This window comes from Trichechus manatus, unplaced genomic scaffold (genome assembly GCF_000243295.1).
Source record: "Trichechus manatus latirostris isolate Lorelei unplaced genomic scaffold, TriManLat1.0 scaffold00046, whole genome shotgun sequence".
NCBI classification, from domain to species: domain Eukaryota; kingdom Metazoa; phylum Chordata; class Mammalia; order Sirenia; family Trichechidae; genus Trichechus; species Trichechus manatus.
Genome location: NW_004443982.1, coordinates 6,618,090 through 6,642,169, shown reverse-complemented (window position 1 = coordinate 6,642,169; position 24,080 = coordinate 6,618,090). Strand labels below are relative to the sequence as shown.

At 38.2% G+C, this 24,080-nt stretch overlaps 1 protein-coding gene across 1 annotated transcript in view; it reads right to left on the bottom strand.

The window, feature by feature from the left end:
- SLC9A7 (solute carrier family 9 member A7) overlaps positions 1-24,080 on the bottom strand; it is a 219,560-nt gene that overhangs the window by 25,229 nt on the left and 170,251 nt on the right. Inside the window, exons 12-13 of the mRNA XM_004376907.2 lie at positions 20,006-20,159; positions 6,259-6,318 (exon numbers count right to left, since the gene is read on the bottom strand). Coding sequence (XP_004376964.1) covers positions 6,259-6,318; positions 20,006-20,159 — 214 coding nt within the window. The remainder of the gene's footprint in view (positions 1-6,258; positions 6,319-20,005; positions 20,160-24,080) is intronic.

Sequence of the window (24,080 nt, the reverse complement as noted above, 5' to 3'; positions counted from 1 at the left end):
CCTTTTAACTTAGTACTGAAGTCACTCCTGAGGTTCACCCTTCAGCTAAACATCAGACAGGCTCAGAAAACAAAACGAGACTAAATGGGCACACCAGCCTAGGGGCAAGGACAAGAAGGCAGGAGGGGACAGGAAAGCTGGTAATGGGGAACCCAAAGTCGAGAAGGGGAGAGTGTTGACATGTTGTGGGGTTGGCAATCAATGTCACAAAACAATATGTGCATTAACTGTTTAATGAGAAAGTAATTTGCTCTGTAAACCTTCATCTAAAGTACAATAAAAAAGAAATAAATGGATGGTATCACAAGAAGTGAACAGAGAATACAGCTTTCAGCAGGTTAGGTCTAATTTGACTCCTGTGAGCAGACAGTGGATGCACAAAACCCCTATATGCGCACCTTATTTTTCCTCCTTTCCCTCCTTCTTTCCTACCTGTGATGTCCCCCATATTTCTTGAGAAAAGAGACTAATGGAGAAGGGGAATAGAAGACAACACAGATGTACCTGCCCTCTCATAGCCAACCTCTACTCCCTCTTGTCCTCACAACTGGATCTTGAATTGGATCGGGGGGCCTCTGAGCAACAAATCTCACAGAGGTTGACATGAAATTTGTTGACATGAAAACCATCCAATTCAGGGGTCCAGGGGCTGTCCACAAAAGTCACGCCAGAGTCCCAGTTCCCCCAAAGTGCCTAATGTATAAAAGCGATAGAGGAGAGGTTGCGTATGGAATTCTTAGCTGTTGATCTTTAACCCCTACCTGTTTTTAATCTCTTAATGTACAGTATATATAGAAAAATTCTCTATATGGTGGCTTTGTCAGTATTTGTACGAGCAACAGCTAGGAATTCAATATTAGACTTGGTTCTGTGGACTCTTTAGGAACACAAAGCGACTCCATCCCTGACTAATTTACTCCAATTAGCTCCCAGTCACCAGGAGTAGGCTCAGAGGGGCAGGGTGCTGGTTACTCCAGCGTCTCTCAGAAGGCCTACCAGAACACCATGGACACAGCAGCCCTCAGCCTAACGAGAGAGAGGCTATTGTGGGGCAGCAGCAACAAGATTATGTGGATGAAGGGCATGTCATAAAGTGCTGTATGGCCAAAGAGTATGGCAGTTCCTATCTGCCACTAATGATCTCTCCTTTCTGCATCGTGTATTTTGAAAATGATAAAACAAATTTACTTTATCAGCCCAGAAGAAAAAGGAAGCATGTGGGCAAGGGAAAAAGGCCTAAGTGTGCCCTGCGCTACAATGAAGAAAATAAAGTCAAGTATAGTAAAAGCTGCCAAATGAAACTTAGCTCCCTCTATTCTTTTAACTAATCTCTGCTAGGAGAAAAAAATATTCTGCTTAACAAGAATTGCTTGTAAAGACTAAGTTTTGACTCTTTTCATTCAAGTCCTGCAAACATCAGTGGAACTCATTCATGTAAGGAATGGAGTAAGACCAGAACTATGATTGGGGCCCATGCAGTCAGGCCGGAATTCAAAACACAAAACACTGCAATAACTTGACAAACTCACTAAGTTAGGGTTACTCTAACCCCATTCCAAACTTGTGATGTTTGCCATTTGTTCTGGGGGAATCTGAGAGTGATTCTACATCAGCACTGTCCAATAGAACTTTCTGCATTGTCCAATACAGTAACCACTAGCCACATGTGATCACTAAGCACTTGAAATGGGGCTAGAACACCTGAGGAACTGAATTGTACATTTCATTTAGCTTTAATTAATAAAATTTAAATTTCAATAGCCACATGTGGCTAGTGCCTACCGAACTGAGACACACACACACACACACACACACACACACACAGTGCAGATTATAGAATCTGCTACATTTTTGCTTTCTCAATGATAACACCCAAAATTCCTGTTGAGTTTCTGCAGAGATACAACTCCAAGTCCCATGAATATTAAGTAAAACATTGCTTGAAATGATTACTTAGACAATGAAGAGATTCCTCACTTCATCAGTATATAAGATAAATTTTTAAGACCAGACTTAATGGTTTGACTGAGACTGAGGGACTCCGGAAGACATGGCCTCTGGACTCTGTTGGCCCAGAGCTGAAACCATTCCCAAGGCCGACTCTTCAGACAAAGATTAACTGGACTATTGGACATAAAGGGATACTCGTGAGGAGTGTGCTTCTTAGCTCAAGTAGATACATGAGTCTAAATGGGCAGCTCCTGTCCGGATGCAAGATGAGAAGGTAGAGAGGGTTAGGAGCTGGTTGAATGGACATGGGAAATCTGGGGTGGAAAGGAAGAGTGTGCTGTCCACAGTATAGGGAGAGCAACTAGGGTCACATCGCAACGTGTGCATAAATTTTTGTATGAGAAACTGACTGGAATTGTAAACTTTCACTTAAAACACACACAAAAAACATAAATTTTTACAGACAAATGTCATCTTATAATGTGAAAGGAATGACAGAATTAGAAAATCACCATGTTCAGTCCCCAGGGTAATAATTGTTTCAGGCAAGGATCATTAGTGGATGGTTTTGCTACTGGGTGAAGGGTTGTTGGAACTCTGGCTATTCACATGGTGTCAAAGGACCACTCTACAGATTACTTTTTAATTACAAAGGGGAAAGGGTACCTTTACAGTGGAGAGACCTTACCCAAGTAATCAAAGTTAACATCACTAATAAAGCAACAGCTGACAATATGCACCTCCTGATATGATGCAATAGGAAAGGCATAACATCACTTACATAGTATTTTTGCCCAAAATGATTGTGCTCAGCTGCTAACCGAAAGGTTGGTGGTTTGAACCCACCAGCTGCTCTGCAGGAGAAAGATGTGGCAGTCTGCTTCTGTAAAGATTACAGCCTTGGAAACCCTATGGGGCAGTTCTAGTTTGTCCTATAGGGTCGCTATGAGTCGGAATTGACTCGACAGCAACAAGTTTATCTCTAGTCATAAGAAAAACTAATCAGAAAAATATGGATTGTGGGATGTTCCACAAACAACTAGCCAGAATACTGAAAAAAAAAAAAAAAAAAACTAAAAAAAAAGAACCCTCAATGTCATAAGAAACACACACACCAAAAAAAATCAAGGTGACTGTTACAGATTAAAAGAGACTAAAGAGACATGTAAACTTTGATTGGATCCTGGATCCAGAGTGTGTGTGTGTGTGTGTGTGTGCGCGTGTGTGTATAAAATTCATGTCAATTTTCTTAGGTGTGGTAACAGTATTGTGATTATGTGAGAGACTGAATTACTAGGAGACACATATTGAGGTATTTGGGGGTACCAAGTCATTATGTCTGCAACGTACTTTGAAATGGTTAAGAGAGAGAGACTGAGAGAATACAAAAATGATTTAAAAATGACAAAAAGTTAACAAGTGGTGAATAAAGGTTAGTACTCAGATATTCATCATTCTTTCATTTTTTTTTTGCAAATTTTAAATTTTTCACAATTAAAAACGTATTTAATTATATCCTTGGTGAAACTACTTCTAAAACACATAAGTGTATTTTCCTGTCTCTGTAATTTAATCTAATACTGATGATTCAGGATCTCGTATTATTTCAGGGTCTGAAAACCACAACTTGTAAAGATTCATGGGTATAGTGTGCTATAACAGGTTGAGTGAGACTTAACCGATTCTAGTAATTATGTTGTTTTCTTTTCCAGGTAAGTCCTGGAATGTTTTGTTGAGATTCTCTTTCTCCTAATATGAAGGACAAGGAGAAAAATGCTAGTTGAGACAAATGGTTAATCAAATTCCAACTCATGCAGGCTTCTTCAGATCTGGCTGTGCATATCCCATGGAAATCTGTAGTTGTGAGGACAGTCCTAGCCAATGTTCCCTTTCCTTGCTTCTACCACCCTTCTGCTGGGGAAGTTCAGACCCTCAATGCAGCCACTTGCTATCAACCACTTGTTCAAGATGCAGCCCGAACTCCTGATAGCACTGAGGCCAAAACGACCTCTTAGGTCCTCCCACAGAACAAGAGAACATGAAACGGCCCGTGGGGCCTCTTGGAGGTCCCTGCTACTGGTATTAAGTGCTACAAAGGAGATTCCCTGAGAAAGGAAGCAAAGACCTGTTTCCCAGCTTGCTCCCACTTTTTAAATGCCAAGAGAAAACAGACTAGAGGTTGTTAGATACAAATAGAGTTATTTTGTGATTGCTTTCCCTATTCAAGGCTGTTTATTTTAGGCTGATTTAATAATTACTTTGAAGGAGCCCCGGTGGTGTAATGGTTGAAGCGCTCGGCTGCTGAAAGGTTGATGGTTCAAACCTACCCAGCAGCTCTGCAGGAGAAAGACCTGGCAATTGCTCACATAAAGATTACAGCCTAGAAAACTCTATGGGGCAGTTCTACTCTGCCCTACAGCATTGCTATAAGTTAGAATCGACTTGATGGTACCTAACAGCAACAATAATTACTTTACTGGCAGGGTTGAGGGCCCCTTGGACCCACTCCTCAAGGATGACACTGGGCCCTGTGGCTCCCTACAAACAGCACCCCCCTTGAGGCAGAGTCCAGAACTAAACCGGTCTTTGTGAACAGGAGATAAAGCAATGACCCAGGGTGTTTGGTGTTGTGCTGGGCAGCAATAAAGCCCAGGCACAGTGGTTTAATCAGAATGCCTCAGGAGACTTGGGGGTCCCTTAACTTTCTGAAATTCATAGTTTCAAACAAACTGTCCACAGTATATATTTCTCTCCTGACTTGCTATAATGTTTTTGATCCAGCACACTATATAAACCTGGAACTTTCTGTACTGTTTTAGTATAGCATAGTTTAGCATTCCCCTGATGCATCAGAGTTGAGGTCATCAGAGATAGGCTGACGAAACCCTCCAGCAGTGAAACAAACAGTCTTCCAGAATGAACTAAATTATCCTTATTTTCATTAGGAATGAGACAAATGTGGGAATCCCACACCAAGTAAGAAAATCAACCAACTGATTTGTTCATTCTGGAACGAATAAATACAGATAATAATTTGTACATTCTGATTAATAGCCATATAAAATCTCAAAATTTTATAACTGTTCCACTTTAATCAATGTATTTTTTAATTTGAATAACCAAGGTCCTGAATAATTTGAGGAGTATTAGACAGAAACCTTCATATTAAATCCAGACCATTATTTGAACTCTCTCATGTCCCAAGTATAATAACTTACACTTTATCTGAAGGACCTTGCTTTTTCAAGGTGGATGCTTCGAAGGAGACAATTTCTTCTGCAAACTGGCTGGTACCTGAAGTCAGGCCTCCAAAAATGCACTTTTCTATTTGTGTGTGTGTGTTTTAAACAGTAGCAATTTTTGTGAACTCAGGTAGTATAAATGCTTCAATTAATTTCATGTGTGTCATTACTGCATATATCTGGGGCCTGGTGATTTCCTGAGATCCAGGCCCCATTACAGGTATCACTCACTGCTTTCACCATTGCCCTCGAGCAGTGAAATACTTTAGCAATGCTCAGAACAGAGTTCAAGCCTATCTTGTATTTGATTTACCTACCAGCACCAAGAATAGGGTCAAAAAGAAAGCTTGCTGACTAAAGATACAGAAAGGAAAGAAGAAATGTTCACATTTTTACTTCGGTTGCCTCAACATTAACACTCTTAAGCATACTCATATCATAAACTTGGATGGACACTGAATGACAAACTACATTAGAAGAATCTTTAACTATCTTTTTGGTTAAAAAAATCTGTTTTTTGTTATCTTCTGATTCACCATGATAAGGTACAAGTACACAAATACATAATTTAAAAAACTAAAACAGCATTGGTGTTTAATTAAGATGGTGTAAACCTACCCCCGTCATGGCTGAAATGTGAACTTCTAGTTCTCTTTTGAGTTAAAAGCCTTATTTACCAGATCATAAGCAGGATGTTGTGGAAAAAGTGAGCCTCTGAAAACGGGCTGCTCTTAACACTAAGTTCAGTTTTACAAGAAGAAAACACTTGCCAATTCAGGTTTTTGATGTTGGCAATGCATTGTCCAAAATGAGAGGGAAAGGCGTAGAATCCCAGGAACACTGATACATCAATCAACCCAGAGAAAGGGTAGGAAAATGATTACAATTGACCTACTCTCTTGCCTCTTTGTTAAAAGGTGTGTGAATGTGTGTGTGTGTGGGGGGGGGGTTAGGCACACGAAGAAAGGAAGAAAGAGACAAACAGCATAAAGAGAAGTATCTCAGGTTAGAAAGAGGAGAAAAGCCAGGCCCAGTTAATTCTTTTCTGAGGACGCCCTTGTGTCACCTGAAGTACTGCCAGCGGTGTTCATTCTGGTCCTCTTCGGAGGGCTCCTCAACGTCAACTCTGGGCAGCACAAGAAGGGAACGTGAGTATACCAGGGACACCAGGGGAGCCAGGAGCTCTGGGGACATGACTCGGACCCCGTCCATCAAAGAATAGGCCATCTCACTTTAAATATAAATCCATACTTTCTCTTAAGCTGTCCCCTATTCTCTAAACCCAGAGAGGCAGAGAAACTGCTAAATATAAATTCAAAGCAACAAAGTTAGGAGCCAGGTTAAATGAAGATATGAAGCCAATTAGAAATGAAGATACACCTCTCAAAATACAATGTAATGAAATCATATGAATAAATGTAACTCATAAAAATGATTATTTATAGAATTTTTCAGGAATTTATCTAGTTCATAAAGCAAGATACATTCACATAAAAAACAGAAAACAAAAAGTTAATATTTGAAGTGGCATTACAGAAAAAGCAAAAGGTACTATATTACTGAAAACAGCAACGATAATTATGAAGACAAAGATGGCCACGTTGCTCGCAGCTTCAACCTGAAGATCAAGAGCACAACTTCTGCTATTCTCTTTACCTTGTGGCCTTAGGGTTGATATAGTCCATTTTCACCTTCCTTAATAATTGCTGAGTTATTCAGAGTGCAAGTTGAACTTTACCATCATGCTACAGCAGGGCTTCTCAACTTGGCAGTATTGACATTTGCGGCTGAATAATTCTTTCTTGTGAGGGGCTGCCCTATGCATTGCAGGATGTTTAGCAGCATCCTTGTCCTTTACCCACAAGATGCCAGTAGCTTTCCCATCCCCAGTTGCGACAACCAAAAATGTCTCCAGATATTGCCATATGTCCCATGGAGGTGCAAAATTGGCCTCGATTCAGAACCACTGTGCTAGATCATGCATTCTCAGTGGGGGTGATATCACCCCCAAGGATGTAAAAATTGGTTCTTGTAGGGGGGGGACAAAAAAATTCTTAGATACTACAATGGTTTGTAGCTTTCTGAAGGGCCACAATACATAAACAGATACACAGTATGTCTGTGGTATTAAAATTTCATTGGGGGAAGTAATTCGGGGAAAAATGCTGAAAAGGCTCCTTAGGGGGGAAATGATGAAAAAACGTTGAAAAACACTGTGCTAGACAATACTGAATCATCATGCTACTTATTATCCCCTGATTTTGAGATAGTACTTTTAATTAGTTAAATGTTTAGAGTGTGACTTAAACCAGATTCTATATATTACTATAACATTGAAAAATTATAATGACTATCAAAAAAAAGGTTTCTTTAATATGAGATTCACTGTGTCTTGAGTAATAATAATAGTGATAGTAATGATAAATGTACTGAGTGCTTACCATGTGCCAGATGGTACATTTAATGAAATAATTCTTTATCACATTTATTTATTATCACATTTATTACACTATTATCATCTCTATTTAGCCAGTGAGGAAACTGAGGGTTAGAGAGGTTAAATAAGTTGCCCAAGGTCATAAAGGTAAAAAATGGTGGTGTAAACATTTCAACTTGGGTGTCAGACCCCACAGCCGTAGCTCTTCACCTTATAGGATGCCACTTTGGGTTACAAAGTGGCATCTTTAAACTCTTTTAAAATATCCAGTTACAAATACTATTACATAAAAAGCTTAGGGGTTCTCCCTGCCATTATTCCTTACGTTATCTTGCAAAGAGTTTTATCGAAAATTATCAATCTAACACAATTATACCAAGCAGTGTGTTCTTACTTGTCCTTGAATGATTTTATTATTGTACTCTGTGGCGTGAAGGGTACCTGCTCATTTGGCTGATTAGGTGATCCCCCACCCCCATCACCACTTCATGGAGCTGGGGACTCCAAGGACAACCACTGTGCCACTAAAATGCACTCAGGACTTGTACAAGGCTCATCTGCTGAAGTATTCCCATGATCACTGTCTTAAGTTGCCAAAATTATACACTTTGTGAATAATAACACTTAAGAGACTAAGAAAAAATATTATGTGGTTTAAGCTTTACCATAAAACAATTAAAATTATTTTGCCGTTATTTTTTAAAACATCAATCACAATATATCAATTTAATAAAATAGATTTATGGAAAACAATGACCTGGCTTTGTATTTTTAAGTTATATTAATTTTTATTTTATACACACACTTAAAATTAGCCATGGTTAAAATCACAGTCAATTTCTATTTATGGTGGAACTCCAAAACCCACCCTGGACTGCTGACTTTTGAGCAGCCACTTAATTGCTCAACAAGGCCTCTACCAGAAGCCTGGAGAAATGAGCAACAAGGAGGTACTGATCCCACTAACATTACAGAGGTCAAAACACCACACTGAAATTTAGGGGGTTTCTGAATCAATTTAGAATAAGAACCTGGATTACGTAAATGATTTGCAGCCATTAAGTAACACCGTAAGCCACAAGCCAGAAAAACCTGTCAGTCTCACTACCTTTTCACAGGGAATTTCTTTTGCTGTAACCTCTGTAAATGTCATTTTCTATGCTGACATAATGGTTATTTATATACGTACATCTGGAAAAATGCAATGAACTGGTGCCATATGTATTTTTCACCAATGGGACACTTTGTTTCTTTACGTTGTCTAGGTAGAGTTGGATAGAAGGAAGGAAATAATAAAGATAGGAGCAGAAATCAATAAAATAGAAAACAGAAAAACAATACAGAAAATCATTAAAATAAAAAGCTAGTTCTTTGAAAAAAATCAATAAAGTTGACAAACTTCTACCAAGACTGTCAAAGAAAAAAAGAGAAAAGGCACAAATTAGCAATATTAGCAATGAAATAGGAGATATCCCTATAGACCATGTAGACATCAAAAGGTAAGGGACTACTATGAACAACTCTACACATATAAATTTAACAATGTAGATGGAATGATCCAACTTTGCAAACTACCACAACTCATCCAATACGAAATAGAAAATTTGAATATTAAACTGACTTCATAATTAACTCCCGAAAAAGAAACCTCCAGGCCCAGATGGTTTCACTGGAGAATTCTACCAAACATTTAAAGAAAAGAATTAACACCAATTCTACAAATATCTTCCAGAAAACAGAAGATTAGGGAACATGTCCCAACTCATTTTTCTGACGCCAGTATTACCCTGATACCAAATGGGTAAATGCAGTCCAAACAAAAGGCAACTGCACACCAATACTCCATGTGCCTGTCAGTTTGTTGTACTGTGGTGGCTTGAGTGTTGCTGTGATGCAGGAAGCTATGCCACTGGTATTTCAAATACCAGCAGCATCACTTATGGTGGACAGGTTTCAGTGAGCTTCCAGACTAAGACAGACTAGGAAGAAGGACCTGGGGATCTACTTCTGAAAAGATTAGCCAGTGAAAACCTTACGAACACCAGCGGAACACTGTCTGATATAGTGCGGGAAGATGAGGCCCTCAAGTTGGAAGGCACTCAAAATACAACTGCGGAAGAGCTGCCTCCTCAAAGCAGAGTCGACCTTAATGACATGGATGGAGTCAAGCTTTCGGGACCTTAGTTTGCTGATGCGGCACAACTCAAAGTGAGAAGAAACAGCTGCAAACATCCATTAATAATTGGAATGTGGAATGTATGAAGTATGTATCTAGGAAAATTGGAAATCATCAAAAATGAAATGGAACACATAAACATAGATATCCTAGGCATTAGTGAGCTGAAATGGACTGCAATTGGCTATTTTGAATAGGATAATCACATGGTCACTATGCCAGGAATGACAAATTAAAGAGGAATGGCATTGCATTCATCATCACAAAGAGCATTTCAAGATCTATCCTGAAGTACAATGTGGTCAGTGATAGGATAATATCCATACACCTATAAGGAAGACCAGTTAATATGACTATTACTCAAATTTACTCACCAACCACTAAGGCCAAAGATGATAAAATTGAAGATTTTTACCAACTTCTGCAGTCTTAAGTTGATCAAACATGCAATCAAAATGCATTGATAATTACTGGTGATTGGAATGCGAAAGCTGGAAACAAAGAAAAAGGATCAATAGTTGGAAAATACAGCCTTGGTGATAGAAATGACGCCAGAGATCACACATAGAATTTTGCAAGACCAATGACTTCTTCATTGCAAATACCTTTTTTTTCAACAACATAAACAGTGACTATACACATGGACCTCACCAGATGGAAAACACAGGAATCAAATTGACTACATTTGTGGAAACAGATGATGAAAAAGTTTAATATCATCAGTCAGAACAAGGCCAGAGGCCGTCTGTAGAACGGACCATCAATTGCTCATATGCAAGTTCAAGTGAAGCTGAAGAAAATTAGAACAAGTCCACAAGAGCCAAAGTACAACCTTGAGTTTATCCCACCTGAATTTAGAGACCATCTCAAGAGTAGATTTGACACATTGAACACTAATGACCGAAGGCAAGACGAGTTGTGGAATGACATCAAGGACATCATACATGAAGAAAGCAGGATATCATTAAAAAGACAGGAAAGAAAGAAAAGGCCAAAATGGAAGTCAGAAGAGACTCTGAAACTTGCTCTTCAACGCAGAGTAACTAAAACAAAAGGGAGAAATGATCAAGTAAAAGAGCAGAACAGAAGGTTTCAGAGGGTGGCTCAAGAAGACAAAGTAAAGTATTATAATGAAATGTGCAAGGATCTGGAGTTAGGAAACCAAAAGGGAAAAACACACTCAGCATTTCTCAAGCTGAAAGAACTGAAGAAAACATTCAAGTCTCAAATTACAATACTGAAAGATTCTACAGGGAAAATATTAAACGATGCAGGAAGCATCAAAAGCAGATGGAAGGAATACAAAGTCACTGTACCAAAAAGAATTGGTAGGTGTTCAATCACTTCAGGAGGTATCATATGATTAAGAACTGATGGTACTGAAAGAAGAAATCCAAGCTGCACTGAAGGCATTGGCAAAAAACAAGGCTCCAGGAATTGATGGGATACCAATTGAGATACTTCAACAAACAGATGCAGGGCTGGAGGTACTCATTCATCTATGCCAAGAAATTTGGAAGACAGCTATCTGCCCAACTAACTGGAAGAGATCCATATTTGTGCCCATTCCAAAGAAAGGTGATCCAACAAAAATGTGGAAATTATCGAACAATATCATTAATATCACACCCAACTAAAATTTTGCTGAAAATCATTCAAAAGCGGCTGCAGCAGTACATCGACAGGAAACTGCCAGAAATTCAAGATGGATTCAGAAGAGGATCTGGAACAAGGGATATTACTGCTGATGTCAGATGGAGCTTGGCTGAAAGCAGAGAATACCAGAAAGATGTTTACCTGTGTTCTATTGACTATGCAAAGGCAATCAACTGTGTGGATCATAACGAATTACGGATAACGTTGCTAAGAATGGAAATTCCAGAACACTTAATTGTGCTTATGAGGAACCTGTATGTAGACCAAGAGGCAGTTGTTTGAACAGAACAAGGGGATACTGCGTGGTTTAAAATCAGGAAAGGTGTGCGTAGCGGTTGTTTACTTTCACCATACTTATTCAATCTGTATGCTGAGCAAATAATCTGAGAAGCTGGACTATATGAAGAAGAACTCGGCATCAGGATTGGAGGAAGACTCATTAACAACCTGCGATATGCAGATGACACAACCTTGCTTGCTGAAAGTGAAGAGGACTTGAAGCACTTACTGACGAAGATCAAATATGACAGCCTTCAGTATGGATTACACCTTAACATATAGAAAACAAAAATCCTCACAACTGGACCAATAAGCATCATCACGATAAACAGAGAAAAGATTGACGTTGTCAAGGATTTCATTTTACTTGATTCCACAATCAACTTCCATGGAAGCAGCAGTCAAGAAATCAAACGATGCATTGCACTGGGCAAGTCTGCTGCAAAAGACCTCTTTAAACTGTTAGAAACCAAAGACGTCACTTTGAGGACTAAGGTGTGCCTGACCCAAGCCATGGTGTTTTCAATCGTCTCGTATGCATGTGAATGCTGGACCATGAATAAGGAAGACTGAAGAATACATGCCTTCGAATTATGATGTTGGCGAAGAATACTTAATACACCATGGACTGTCAGAAGAGTGAACAAATCTGTCTTGGAAGAAGTACAGCCAGAATGCTCCTTAGAAGCAAGGATGGTGAGACCTCGTCTCATGTACTTTGGACATGTTATCAGGAGGGACCAGTCCCTCGAGAAGGACATCATGCTTGGTAAAATAGAGGGTCAGCGAAAAAGAGAAAGACCTTCAACAAGATGGACTGACACAGTGTCTGCAACAATGGGCTCAAGCATAGCAATGATTGTGAGGGTGCCACAGGACCGGGCAGTTTTTCATTCTGTTGTACATGGAGTTGCTGAGTCAGAACTGACTCGACGGCACCTAACAACAACACACACCAATATCCCTCATGAATACAGACACAAAAATCCATTATAAAATATTATCTAATAGAACTCAGCAGTATGTAAGAAAGAATTATACACCACAAACAAGTGGGGTTATATTCCAAGGATGCAAGGCTAGTCCAATATTTGAAAATTAGTGTAAAATCGACCACATTAACAGGCTAAACAAGGAATATCATCTGATCATATCAACGCAGAAAAAGCATTTGATAAAATTCAGCACCTATTCATAATAAACTCAGAAAACTATCAATAGAGGAAAACTTCTTCAACTTGATGAACATTTACAAAAAACCTATAGTTGACATCATACATAATGATAAAAGACTTAACGCTGTCTCCCTAAGATCAGGAACAAGGCAAGGATGTACGCTCTCATCACCCTTATTCAATATAGTACTGAAAGTCCTAGCCAGAGCAATAGGCAAGAAAAAGAAATAAAAGTCTCACTGGTTAGAAAAGGAGGAAATAAAACTGTCCCTATTTGCAGATGACACAATGTTCTACATGGAAAATCCTAAAGGGTCTATAAAAACAAAGAAACAAAACCTTCTAGAACAAATAAGTGAGTTCGGCAAGGTTGGAGGATACAAGATCAACATACAAAACTCATTTGTATTTTTATATCTTAACAATGAACAGGCCAAAACTGAAATTGAAATACAATAATATTTACACTTACTCAGAAAAATAAGTACTTAGGTATAAATCTAACAAAACATGTACAGGACTTACACACTGAAAACTAGAAAATGCTGATGAAAGAATAAAAAAAGATCTAAATAAATGGAGAAACGTACCATATTCATAGACTGGAAGACTCAACATAGTAGATATCAGTTCTCCCCAAATTGATATACAAGTTCAATGAGATTTCTGTGAAAATCCTAGCAAGATATGTATAGATATAAACAAGCTTATTTTAAAATTTATATGTAAAGGCAAAGGAACTAGAATGGCTAGAACAATTCTGAAAAAGAAGAAACAGTCTACCTGATGTTAAGGCTTACTATATAACTACAGTTATCAAGAGTGTGATATTGGTGGAGGGATAGACACATAAATCAATAAATCAGTAAGTTATAAATCTATAAATCAATGGAGTAGAAGAGAGAACTCAGAAATAGATCTAGATGAATATGGTCAACTGATTTTTGACAAAGGAGCAAAAGTAATTCAATGGAGGAAGGATACTCTTTTTAATAAAGCATGCTGGAACAACTGGATAGCTATAGGCAAAAAATAAAATAAAACCTTGACTTAAACCTCACATTTTAAACAAAAATTAAAGCTAAATAGATCATAGATTTAAATGTGAAGTATAAATCTTTTAGAAGATGACAAAACAGAAAATCTTCAGGACCTAAGACTTGGTGAAGAGTTCTTAGACATGACACCAAAAGTATGATCCATGTAAGAAAAAACAATGATAAATTGGACTTCATCAAAATTAAATTTCTACTCTATGAAAGAAAAAACAAGCTACAGACTGGCAGAAAATATTTGTAAACCACATACCCAACAAAAAGTAGTACCCAGAATAAATAAAGAACTCTCAAAATTCAACAGTAAGAATTCAAACAACACAATTAAAAAATGCACAAAAGACTTGAACAGAAATTTCACCAAAGAAGATACATGGATGGCAAATAAACACATGAAAAAATGTTCAACATGACTAGCTATTAAACACAAATTAAGACCACAATGAGATATCACTATGAAAACAGCCAAAATAAAAAATTGTGGTAATGCTAAATGCTGTTGAGGATGCAGAGAAACTGAGTCTCTCACCTATTGCTGGTGGGAATATAAAATGGCATAGCCACTTTGGAAGATAGTTTGGCAGTTCCTTATAAAACTGATACTTCTCTATAATACTTTTTGCCTATATGTTTTTAATAATTTATTTTTGTTGTTGAGAATATACACAGTAGAACATACACTAATTCAATAATTTCTACATGTACAATTTAGTGACACTGATTGCATTCTTAGAGTTGGGCAAATATTCTCACTCTCCTTTTCCGAGTTGTTCCTCCCCCATTAACATAAATTCACTGCCCCTAAGGTTACTATCTAATCTTTCGAGTTGCTGTTGTCAGTTTGATCCCATACAGATAGATCTTGAAAGAGCACAATGCTCAAGGCAGCATTCTTTACTAGTTAAGTTAATCTATTGTTTGGTTTTAAGAAGACGTCAGGGGATATTTTTGGTTTAAGGTTTAAAGATTACATCAGGGCAATAGTTTCAAGGGTTCATCCAGCCTCCATGGCTCTAGAAAGTCTGGAGTTCATGAGAATTAGAAATTCTGTTCTGCATTTTCCGTTTTTGATCAGGATTCTTGTATAAAATCTTTGATCAATATGTTCAATAATGGTAGCCAGGCACCATCCAGTTCTGGTCTGATGGCACAGGCGTCAGTTGTTCATGGAGGCAATTAGCCACACATTCCATTTCCTCCTCCTATTCCTAAGTCTCCTTCTTCCTCTGTTGCTCCAGGTGAATAGACCAATTATTGTCTATTAAGCTTTTAAGACCCCAGGCACTTCAATGAACTAGGAGGTAGAACAGAAGCACCGAACACATTATTAGGCCAGTTAACTGGGATGTCCCATGAAACCATGACCCTAAAGCTCCAAATCATTTTTTTTTTAAATTTTATTATGGCAAAATATATACAACAAAAAATTGCCATTTTAAGCACTCTCAAGTGTACAATTCATTGACAGTTGTTACATTCACCTGTTGTGCAGCCATCACCACTATCTATTTCCAAAAGTTTTTTATCACCCCAAACAGAAACTCAGTACCCCTTAAACAATAACTCCCCATTTTTCCTTCCCCTAGGCCCCTGGCAACCACCAATAAATTCTTATCTCTATGCTTTTGCATATTCTAGATATTTCATATAAGTGAGATCACACAATATTTGTCCTTTTTTGACTTATTTAACATAGCATAATGTTTTCAAGCTTCATCCATGTTGTGGCATGTATCAGAACTTCATTTCTCTTTATGGCTGAATAATATTCCATTGTATGTATACATCACACATTTTGTTTATCCATTCATATGCTGATGGTCACTTGGGTTGTCTCCACCTTTTGGCTATTGTGGCTCATTCTGCTATGAACACTGACGTACAAGTATCTGTTTGAGTCCCTGCTTTCAATTCTTTTGGGTGTGGAACTGCTGGGCAATATGGTAACTCCATGTTTAACTTTTTGAGGAACCGCCAAACTGTTTTCCACAGAGGCTGCACCATTTTACGTTCCCACCAGCAATGGATGACGGTTTCAATTTCTCCATATTCTCACAAACAATTGTCATTTGCCATTTTTCTGATAATAGTCATCCTAATAGGTGTGCTGTAGTATCTCTCTGTGGTTTTGACTTGCATTTCTCTAATGACCAGTGATGTTACACGTCTTTTCATGTGCTTACTGGCCATTTGTATATCTTCTTTGGAGAAATGTCTATTCAAACCCTTTGCCCATTTTTTAATTGGGTTTTTTGTATCTGCCTACTTTTTGATCCACGCTTACCATACGACCCAGCAATTGCACGCCTGTGCATTTATCTCAGAGAAATGAAAATTTATGTCCACACAAAAACCTGTACATGAATATTAATAGCAGTTTTATTCCTAATAGCCCCAAACTGGAAACTATTCAAATGCTCTTTGATGGGTGAATAGTTAACAAACTGGTACATCCATATCATGGAATGCTACTCAGCAATAAAAAGGAACAAAGTACTGATACTTGCAACAACCTTGATGGATCTCCAGGGCATTACGCTGAGTGAAAAAAAAGCCAATCTCAAAGGTTACGTATTATATAATTCCATTTATCTTGCATTCTCAAAATGATAAAATTATAGGAATGGAGAACAAATTAGTAGTTGCCAAGGGTTAGGGATGGTAGGAGGTGGGGGTGGGTAGTTGTAACTATAAAGGGTAGCTCAAGGGAGATCTTTGTGGTAATGGACTAGTTCTGTGTCTTGATTGTGGTGGTAGTTACGTGAACCTACACAAGATAAAATGACACTGAATTATGTATACACACTGTACCAATGCCAGTTTTCTTGTTTTGATATTGTTATTAGAATCAAGTAAGATATAATTGTTGGGGAAAACTGCAACTTCCTGTGACTCTATAATTATTCTATAATTATTAAACATAAAGTTAAAAAATATACATACTGCGTAAGAAAAGTTGAATGCCCTGAAATCTTATGGTTTACGTATGAAAGAAACTTGATAGGGATTTTCCCAAATTTGATGATAATTCCAAGAATTTACATGACATTACCAATAGAGCAGTGAAGTTGAAAGAAACTTTTCTAAAATATCAATAAATTTTGATCACCTATGCTACAGAAAAGGCTGATATATTCCTATCCTCTCTATAGAGAACACTACAAAATTGTAATATAAACAGGGGATCAAAAAGTAGGCAGATAAAAATGTAGTAAAAGGTATTATAGAGAAGTGTCAGACAATTAATAAAAGTCATATGATTTTTCTGGACTTGTGAGATTTGTGACAATTATGAGCTTTTAAATCTTTGAAATACACTGTAATTTATTTCTCATTCTGAATAAATATTCATTTTTATATCTGATTTTAAATTTATAATTTTGGATTCTTTTACTTAATGAGGCTCCTCAAATTGTACCAGTTGCCGTCAAATCACCTATGACTCATAGTGACCCCAAGTGTGTCAGAGTAGAACTGTGCTCCATAGGGTTTTCAACAGCTGATTTTTTGGAAGTAGATAGCCAGCCCTTTCTTCCAATGCTCCTCTGGGTAGACTTGAACTTCCAACCTTTTGGTTAGCAGCCAAGCGAGTTAACCATTTGCACCAGCCAGGGACTCCATAAAAGCTCCAGGCCCCACAAAATCTGAATATGCTGCTGTTCCAAGGTATAGTAGTAGAGTAGATACGAGCATGGGTTTCATAGTTGGACAAAAACGTCCACCCTGCCATTAACTATGAGACCATGGGTCAGCTACTTAGTAGCTTGATTTCCTCATCCATAGAACAGTAATAACAACAGAATAACAGTATACATATATGAATATATAATTGGATTATTGTGAAAAATACTAATATATAGAAAGCATTTAGAACAGCACCTGGCACGTAACGAGGTGTCAGGAATGACCCTTATAGTGGATATTGTTGGTTGCCTGCTTTCTCCTTCCTAACAGGCCTAGCCTGGTTCAGGCAGCCTTGCCTTGACCTACAGTTTGTGTGTTTCTCCGGGAACACTGCCCACTCTCAGCTCTGGGTAGGAATGATTGTTCTAATGGCCCACTTTTTGAAAAGGATTAAGAAAAGTGAAATATCTCATAAGTCAACTCTCTATTCTCAGTGAAAAATTGTTTGGTCTTGTATATGCTGGGGGAGGGTGGGGAGAAAATGACTTATAAATAGCATGAAAAACAAACATGATTTAATCAGGCTCTGAACATACAGGGTGCCTACTAGGTGATCAGACAAACAGGAACAAGAAGTAATCTCAGAGATCACAAGTACAAAGATTCCCAACTGTGGGCAGAATAAACTTTCTTGCCCTCATTCTGCTACACAGAACAAAGATAGTGCCCTCTTATTTCTTGTGTTTAGAACCAAGGGATTATATTTTTTTCTTTTCAGGTTTATAGTCCCAAGGATGGATTATTTTCCTTAATCCAACCCTTGAGATTCATGCCAGGAAATTGAAATTCTAATCATATCAAATTTTATGATATAAAAACAGTTGCCTAACAGAGCAAGTTTTCTTACAGGTAGTACAGCACAGTAGTTGAAAGTGTGGACTGCCTGCGTTCAAATTCCAGCTTGTCCACTTGAAGTTTTGTGACCTTGGGCAAGTTACTTCTCTGTGCCTTAGTCTCCCCATCTCTAAAATTGAGATAATAGTAGTAGCTCCCTTATAGGAATATTATGAGCATTATCTTAATATATGCATGGCACCTGCAACACAAGTGTTAGTTACTATTATCACTGTCACCAAGAAGCCACACATGGCTCCACAGCCCCACCTGGAACTAAGGCTGACACACAAGCCCAGAAATGGTGCAGCTGGCAGTGGTCAAGCCCAGGAATATCTCCCCACCATTAACATAAAAGTCCCAGACGGAGATGACTTTTTTCTCAAATTCTAGTTTGCTCCCTGACTCCAAGGCTGACTGGGAGATCCTTGTTCGTTTTCTCTCCTCCACGCTGGGTATGCTCTGCAGCTGGCTATCCCGTGCTTTCTACAATCTGGAGAAGGGAATACATACTAAAAGCCAGCAAAGAAAGGAAAACAAACCACCCTAAAAATAACCCAAACCACCCAATGCTGCCACCCTGTGGCTCTTCAGAGCGTTATTCTCCACAGCTTTGCACTACCAAACTGTCTTCTTTTTCCCAGTCATGCTCACACTTTGCAGACCAGAAACTGCGACAGGTGGCTGGGGTACCTCCATTGATACAAAGCATACATGCTACTTTAGAGCTGGAAAGGACCATGACATAATCTAGCCAAGTGCCTACATTTAAAGTTGAGGAGAACTGAGGCCAAAGACATGAGGGGCTTGTCTGAAACCAGAACCAGAATTAGGCTGTGGGCCTCTTCAATCCTGTTCTAATGTCCGGTTTACCATAAGGTGCTGGAGCTCACTGGCACAGCTGTGGAATTCAAATGCTGTTAAAAAATCAAACTCAGGTCAGTGTCCTTGAATGACATGTAGATTCATCTTGCCCCTCCACTCTGACACAGCTGCAAAACCACAGGCGGGGAACATCCATGAGACTGCAGCAGGTGAGGGTTATGCAGGAAATGCCACTTTTTGTGCATTCAAACAAAAAGAGACACAGCATACAGTTTCATGCCAACATAAAACTCTTAATTTCCTTTTTATTTCTGACTGATAAGCTTAGGTATTTTTAAGACCTTAAGTTTCATTTCAAAGGAACATGAAATATTGGACATTGTCAAGGGCTAGCTCTAGTCTCTCTCCTACACCTTTAATGTTTTTTTTAATTCATGCCCTAATATCGCTATTCTAGCAAGTTCTGGGAATTTCTAATTCCTTTTATTTTTGTACCAACAAAAATTTTAATGACGTTTTTTTTTCTCCTAGAAAAGTTAATACTCTGAACTTTGACTTATCATTATTTTTTTAAATCTCCAAAACAAAACAAAATAAGCTGTAGCACACCCTGCTTGGGCATATTGAACATTCCCAAGAACAGTAGCAACTGACATATTTAGACATAAAACTGGCCTTGGCTTCAAACCAACCTTATATTAAGCCATGACAACATGGGTGTCGTGCCTCCACCAATGATCCAGACCGTGAAGAAGACGATGAGGAGGGTGGTTGTGAACATCATTTGGCGAGCGTAGGAGGCTGTATCTCGGATGGCTAACGCAAATGCCATCGCTCCCCTGAGGCCTGCAGAGACCAAAGAGGAAGATCTCCTGGTTATAAGGATAAATGACAATGGCTGCTTAAAATCCACCGCTGCCACTCAGGGCTAATAAACTGGATCCATTTATGCTTAAGGAGCCAAGTTGTTTACTCAGAAAGAAGAACCTTAAAGAAGTATGATTTTCTCATATTTGAGCGTCCTTTTGCAAAATTCCCAAATGCAATGAGAAAAACACTGTACTACTTTGCACAGCACATTTTAGAATAGTGCTCTTTTTATTACTTAAATAACATAAAGTTAGTAACATAAAGTAAAATGAAATATAAATAAGAAAAAATAACATAAATTCTCTAACTCTGTGATCCAAATACTACCCAAGCACTTATGAAGTCTTTATAAACTTAAGAATAAGGCTAAGTATGAATATGTCAAATGCAAACACACCACAAACCACAAAAGAGTTCACCATTTCCTTAGCAAAGGAGGAAGCCTAGCAGAAAAGTTACCATACAGGTAGTCCCTGGGTTACAAACGTCCAACTTATGTACAAACCCCATAAAGTCTATCATATTAAAAATTCCAGATACCTACAAATGGGTGCTACTTTGTGACACACATCAAAACATTATTATTATTACTGTATTATTATGTTAAAGATGTTTTAGTGCATCTGGAAGTGTTTCTTTAATGTTTTTTATGCATAGAAAGGTACACTATATACTATATACTAAGACAAACATTTGACTAACAGATGTTAGATACGAGCCGTACATAACTGTTCCGACTTACGTACAAATTCGACTTAAAGACAGACTTAGGAACGGGACTCATTCATAATCCAGAGACTGCCTATATAACATGATCTACATCAGGGACAGCAAATTTTTCTGTAAAGGGTCAGATATGAAATATTTTAGGCTTTGTAGGTCAAGAGGCAAAATTAAGGATATTGTGTAGGTATTTACATAAGACAGAAGACAAAGTTCCATAAAATTTTATTGACAAAAACCAAGAATATAATAATAATTGAACACAATTTTTTTTTAATACAGGTCTACTAATGAAAAGTATAAAATTCATTTTGGGGGATAATTTGCTTAATTGGGTTTAAAAGTCAGTGCTACCAATCATCAAATAGATGAAGCATTGGTGGTTTGATGGTAGAATTTTTGCCTTCCATGTGGGAGACCTGAGTTCGATTCCCAGCCAATACACCTCATGCACAGTCACCACCCCACCCATCTGTCAGTGGAGGCTTGAGTGCTCCTATGATGCTGAACAGGTTTTAGCGGAACTTCCAGACTAGGATGAACTAGGAAGAAAGGCCTGGCAGTCTACTTCCAAAAATCAGTTCATGAAAACCCTATGGATCACTACGGTCTGATCTGAAACCAACCATGGGGATGGTGCAGGACTGGTTACTGTTTCATTCCATTATCTATGGGGTAACCATGAATCAAGGGCCGACTTGACAGCAGCTAATAACAAAAACAACAATCATCAAATAGACGGTAAATGTCCATCTGTAGAAGCCATTCTTAGTTCGTGGGCCATATAAAAACAGGCAGCAGCCAGATTTGGTTCAGGGGATGTAGTCTGCTGACCCCTGAGCAACACTAACAGGTTTTATGATTAAGCACCAACATTTCCATGTTTTAGAGTTTATCTTTCTAAGGTCCTTTGTTACTTCCTCATTCCATGTTCATAATTTGTTTTTTGGTAAAAACTAAATCTGCAGTCGTTCATACATATCTAGTAAAAATTTTTATTCACCACGGGCAAGATTCCATATATATTATATGAGAGAATGAGAAATTATACCTACTATAACTGTTTGTAGATTTATATTCCAATAACTGCACAATTTCATTTACCTGAGCACTTCACAGTGATTCACCAAAGAACAGTGACTCAATAAGAGTTATACAAAAAACAGAGCAAAGTAAATATTTTCTATTAATCTGTCCTAGTGAAATATTAATACACATCTAGGTCATCCTACAGCCAGCTATGACATCGACCAATATTTAAGCCTCCAAAGGGATACTGTCTCAAAGAAGAAAATTTGTCAGTCAGGAGACAATGGAAAATATAGTTATCTTTATTTTATTAAGCAAACATTGTAAACGATAATGACAGTGAAATCTAAGGTACTTCATAGCCTAGAAGAATGAGTTCCTTTCGATAGTCATATTTTCCCCAGCAAACTGAAAAGAAGAACTTTAAAATAATTTTGAGTTTTTTTAAATTGTGCTTTAGATGAAGGTTTACAGAGCAAATTAGTTTCTAATTAAACAATTAATACACATATTGTTTTGTAACATTGGTTGCCAACCCCATGACATGTCGACACTCTCCCCTTCTCGACCTTGGGTTCCCTGTTACCAGCTTTCCTGTCCCCTCCTGCCTTCTCATCCTTGCCCATTTAGTCTCGTTTTGTTTTATGGGCCTGTCTAATCTTTGGATGAAGGATGAACCTACGAGTGACTTCAATACTGAGTTAAAAGGGTGTCTGCCAGCCATACTCTTGGGGTTTCTCTAGTCTCTGTCAGATCAATAAATCTGCTCTTTTTTTTTTCTGTGAGTTAAAATTTTGTTCTATATTTTTCTCCAGCTCTTGTGATCCCTGTCAAGAGAAGTCACTGGTGGTAACTGGGCACCAACAAGTTGTACTGGACTCAGTGGTGGAGGCTGTGGTAGTTGTGGTCCATTAGTCCTTTGGAGTACTCTTTCCCTTGTATCTTTGGTTTTCTTCATTCTCCCTTATTCCAGATGGGGTGAGACCAGTGGAGTATATTAGATGGCTACTCACAAGCTTTTAAGACACCAGACGCTAATCACCAAAGTAGGATGTAGAATATTTTCTATATAAACTATGTTATGCCAATTGAACTAGATGTCCCCTGAAACTATGGTCCCCCAGCCCTCAGCCTAGTAATTCAGTCCCTCTGGGAGTTTGGATGTGTCTAATGGAGCTTCCATGACCTTGCCTCCGTCAAGTTGTGCTGGCTTCCCCAGTATCGTGTACTGTCTTACCAAAAGTTACCATGTATCTATTGTCTATTTAGTGTTTTTGTTTCCCCACCCTTCCCCTCCCTCGTAGTCATCAAAGATTGTTTATTTTTGTGTGTAAACCTTTCATGAATTTTTATAATAGTGGTCTCATACAATATTTGTCCTTTTGTGATTGACTTATTTCACCTAGCATAATGCCCTCCAGATTCATCCATGTTGGGAGATATTTCAGAGATTCATCATTGCTCTTTATCATTGCATACTATTCCCCTGTGTGTATATACCATAGATTGTTTATCCATTCATCTGCTGATGGGCACTTACGTTGTTTCTATCTTTTTGGTACTGTGAATAATGCTGCAATGAACATGGGTGTGCATATGTCTATTCATGTGACGGCCCTTATTTCTCTAGGATATATTCCTAGGAGTGGGATTGCTGGATCGCATAGTATTTCTATTTCTAGATTTTTAAGGAAGCATCATATCATCTTCCAAAATGGTAGTACCATTTTGCATTCCCACCAGCAGAGCATAAGCGTTCCAAGCTCTCCACAGCCTCTCCAACATTTGTTATTTTCTGTGTTTTTTGATTAGTGCCAGTAACGTCAGGGTGAGATGGTATCTCATTGTAGATTTTATTTGCATTTCTTTAATGGTAGTGATTGCGAGCATTTCCTCATGTGTCTGTTAGCTGCCTGAATGTCTTCTTTGGTGAAGTGTCTGTTCATATCCTTTGCCTCTTTTTTAATTGGATTATTTATCTTTTTGTTGTAGAGGTGTTGGATTTTCCTGTGGCTTTTAGAGATTAGATCTTAGATGGATTTGTCATAGCCAAAAATTTTTCCCAGTCTGTAGGTTCTTTTTACTCTTTTGGTGAAGTCTTTTGATGGGCATAAGTGTTTAATTTTTAGAAGATCCCAGTTATCT